Below are 3,923 nucleotides of genomic sequence, written 5' to 3'. Positions count from 1 at the left end.
ACTCAAGGAGGCTCTGCGAAAAGCAACTTACGAGCAGGCATCAGAATGGTCTGGGATTTGAAATCGGGCCCACTTGCTCCCGTACAGCAATAAAAGAAAAAAAAAAAACAACTCCAACAAGCCCTCAGATGCTCCTGCAACTAGCAAACGCAAGATGAAGGCTCACAGGGCCGTGAAGCGATCCAAGAATCTATTTTTTGCCATATCTCCACTGCTTGCATTCCTAAACCAATATTTAGAAAAATGTCAAGTCAAAGTTTAAACTGCAGATGAAAACTGAGAAGAGCAGCGACATGCAGACGCAGCTTTAGTCTTAATTGACAGTGGCGTACATTTGGCCCAGGGATGGAAGAATGAACTGAAACTGCTCAAGAAAAGATGCTGCAAAGACAGAAGAGGGCTCGTCCGGGATTTGAACCCGGGACCTCTCGCACCCTAAGCGAGAATCATACCCCTAGACCAACAAGCCACAGATTCCTGTTCAGTGGAGGTCACTTCGCCACGTACTTCACTCTGCTCGATGCTACGGTCGCTCCAACATCCTGCCTCTGTAGCTGACAAGGGCAGAAACAGAGCTCATGCACTGACCAGATTTCTGAGAAACTAAATTTTTACGTACCAGCTCTAGCTTGGCCTGCCTTCGTAGAATAATGTTGATTAAAATACCAAACGACAAAACACATGAGCTGAATTTAACAGCAGAAACCTACATCGTGGCAGTGACACACAAATCTTGCTGATGAGAAGCTTTCTGAGGTCTGTAATGCTTCTCCACAGAGGGTCAGGTGACACCTGTCTTGTCAATTTAGTTCCTACTCAGTTTTATGTGAGTTCTAGATTTTTTGGAGGCCATGGTTAAAGCAGGCCACTGTACCAATACATTTTAAGGTACACTGCCACAGAGAAAGTTGTGACATACCCCAAGATCCTCCTTGCCAAGCTCTTCCAGACAGACTCTTGAAGGTTCCACCGAGATTTGAACTCGGATCGCTGGATTCAGAGTCCAGAGTGCTAACCGTTACACCATGGAACCAACAGTGTCTGCACATCTGTTTGAAGTGTAGAAAACACTCAAGGAAAAACAAATAACCAGCAAGCTTCAGAATGGTATGGGATTTGAACTCGGGCCCACTTGCTCCCGTACAGCAATAATAGAAAAAAAAAAACACACCCCAACACCAACAAGCCCTCAGATGCTCCTGCAACTAGCAAACGCAAGATGAAGGCTCACAGGTCCGTGAAGCGATCCAAGAATCTATTTTTTGCCATATCTCCACAGCTTGGGCTGCATTGCTAAACCAATGTTTAGAAAAATGTCAAGTCAAAGTTTAAACTGCAGATGAAGAACTAAGAAGAGCAGCGAGAAGTGGGTATGAAAACATGCAGACGCAGCTTTAGTCTTAATTGACAGCGGCGTCTGTTTGGCCCAGGGATGGCAGAATGGACTGAAACTGCTCAAGAAAAGATGCTACAAAGACAGAAGAGGGTTCATCCGGGATTTGTACCCAGGACCTTTTGCACCCAAAGAGAGAATCATACCCCTAGACCAAAGAGCCACAGGTTGCTGTTCAGTGGAGGTTACTTTGCCACGTATTTCACTCTGCTCGATACAATTATTATATTAATATATGGTCAGACCTCACTCAATTCTTTGTATAGGGAAATATAATTTGATGATTTTACTTTTTTTGGTAGTGAGAGATATGTATAGCATATGCACAGCTGCACTACTTCCTGAACTTCAGCTAGCTCCTTTGTTTTCTGTCTGCCATTATTGGACAAACTGATTAATCCAGGTGTGCCTGACCTAAGGAATCACAGCAACAATAATCCGACAAACCTGGTTTAATCAGTTTGTCCAATAATGACAGACCGGAAACAAAGGACCTGGCTGAAGTTCAGGAAGTAGTGCAGCTGTGCATATATCCCAAAAAGAATGTATGTTTTGGGCTTCATGTATGTTTTATTAAAATGTAAGGTAAATGTATAATAGTTTGTATTAAACAATAATGTTTATTATTACTATTACAAAACAGAAAACAAATATATTTACAATGACTAACAATTAAAATAGTATAATAAACAAACACAAAATCTGTAAAAATACTCTTGGTAAATGTTTTTGTTTAAAACACACTATATTATACATACTGGTACCTTTTATATTTAATAATATAATTAAAATAAATTATAAAGTATCATCATAAATTCATTAATATAGGCTACTCTGACTTTTTACAGGCTTAATAATGCTTCATGAAAACCAGTCATCATATCAGCTTTGTAAACAAATATGAAAACAAATATATGTACAATAAATATTAAACAAAAAACTATAAATATACTGACTTTTAATAAATGGTTTTGTTTAAAGCAAACTATTATACACACTTAATAATATGATTACAATAAATAATAATTAACAATGTATCATCATGAATTAATATACTCTGACTTTTTACAGGCTTAATAATGCTTCAGTGTGTGGTACTCCTCAAAACACGGGACAGCACACAAGGGAGTGTTGCATGGCACACACATGTGCTTGGTGAGGCGCCTCTGCTTGCCCTTGCGTGTGTCCAAGGCAGGCCGCCCGCCTTGGGTTGGACCTCGCAATGTGCTGTACTCCTCCAGCAGCCCTCTCATCAGGTTCGTCCTGAATTGTAGGGAGGTGATTTCCTTTCCTACTCATAGTAGAGCACATCAATAGGAAGTGAGGAGAAAATAATAGTATGTGACCGTGTGGTCTGTTTATTATTGTGAATTTGTTAACACTTTAAATTACATTAATTAAAAATGTTAGCACTTTTTATCTCGTTTATATTTATTTGTATCCATTTCTCACCAGTAATTTGCCGGTAGACGATGTGGCTGTTGAGTAAAACCGTGTCGAGTACATGAAAAAATACTTTCTTGTACCACTTGGTAGACTTTCTGGTGCATTCATGAAAACCAGTCATCATATCAGCTTTGTCAACTGCACCCATCTTTTTGTTGTACTCCAGTACACAGACTGGCTTCATCATTGGTTGCCCAGTGAGGTGATCCAGCTTGCCTGTGGCTGCCATACCAGTTGGATGGACTGTGGTAAGGACATGATGAACATCCCTCTTGTCATGCCATTTTACTGCCAACAGTGACCCATTCTCTTCGAATTCCACCTCACCTTTTTAAATCTTGCAGGTGAACTTTGGCATCCCTTTTCTGTGTCTGCGCATGGTCCCACAAGCTCCAGTGCCAAGTGACAAGAGGTGCTGGAAAAGTGTGGGACTACTGTACCAGTTGTCAACATATAGAACATGACATTTGCTTAAGTAAGGTGCTAAGAGTGTCATCACAACGGACCCAGAAATCCCAAGTCCTGGGTAATGTTGGATGTCAGTGGAGGATCCGGTGTAAATGATCATGTCCTCCACATAACCAGTTAGCACATCACACAAAACAAAAAACTTGATCCTAAATCTGTGCCGTTTGGATGGAATGAACTGACGAAATGCCAGCCTACCTTTCCACTTCATCAGAGACTCATCCACACACAGATCCCTGTGTGGCACAAAAATGCGACGAAAAGAGGAGGTGAGCGCAGTGAATATGTGTCAGATTTTTTTCAGCGGGTCATTGGAAACTGCTGTCGCGTTGTTTGCAAAGTGAAGACAGCGGAGGAGCAGAAGGAAGTGATCCTGTGAGAACAAAGACCCAAAAAATGGGGTCAAAAGCATGGGGTCTGTGCTCCAGTTATCACAAAGTGATGGTTTTTTGATCACACCCATTAAGAGAACTGACACTAAAAATGTGTACATTTCAGGGATATTTTTTGGAACCCATTTAACCAGCTTCCCTTTCATTTCCTTCTTTTGCAAGTCAGAGGCATAGCGGTTTGTTTCCTCCACAATTTCTCCCATGACATCTTCCGTTAGAAACAA

At 41.1% G+C, this 3,923-nt stretch overlaps 1 protein-coding gene and 2 non-coding genes across 3 annotated transcripts; all 3 read right to left on the bottom strand.

Moving 5' to 3' along the window:
- Positions 1-397: 397 nt before the first annotated feature.
- trnap-agg (transfer RNA proline (anticodon AGG)) lies at positions 398-469 on the bottom strand. Its single transcript has one exon. It is a non-coding gene; the product is annotated as a tRNA-Pro (tRNA).
- A 492-nt stretch (positions 470-961) lies between these two features.
- trnaq-cug (transfer RNA glutamine (anticodon CUG)) lies at positions 962-1,033 on the bottom strand. Its single transcript has one exon. It is a non-coding gene; the product is annotated as a tRNA-Gln (tRNA).
- Positions 1,034-2,466: 1,433 nt separating this feature from the next.
- On the bottom strand, positions 2,467-3,082 carry LOC113091979 (piggyBac transposable element-derived protein 4-like). The gene is made up of 2 exons (XM_026257664.1): positions 2,846-3,082; positions 2,467-2,684 (listed from the first exon to the last, which is right to left on the bottom strand). The coding sequence occupies exons 1-2, from the start codon at positions 3,066-3,068 to the stop codon at positions 2,467-2,469; spliced, it is 441 nt and encodes a 146-aa protein (XP_026113449.1). The 5' UTR covers positions 3,069-3,082.
- Between the last annotated feature and the right edge of the window lie 841 nt (positions 3,083-3,923).

Source organism: Carassius auratus, unplaced genomic scaffold (assembly GCF_003368295.1).
Source record: "Carassius auratus strain Wakin unplaced genomic scaffold, ASM336829v1 scaf_tig00214416, whole genome shotgun sequence".
In the NCBI taxonomy this organism is placed as follows: domain Eukaryota; kingdom Metazoa; phylum Chordata; class Actinopteri; order Cypriniformes; family Cyprinidae; genus Carassius; species Carassius auratus.
This window is presented reverse-complemented; position numbering and strand designations above follow the sequence as displayed.

What these genes read in the sequence shown, in the direction of transcription:
- LOC113091979 (XM_026257664.1), bottom strand. Translation starts at nt 3,068, where the DNA reads ATGGCAGCCACAGGCAAGCTGGATCACCTCACTGGGCAACCAATGATG. An exon ending in CGTCTACCGGCAAATTACTG is followed by an intron (nt 2,685 to 2,845) that starts GTGAGAAATGGA and finishes TACTATGAGTAG; the next exon opens with GAAAGGAAATCACCTCCCTA.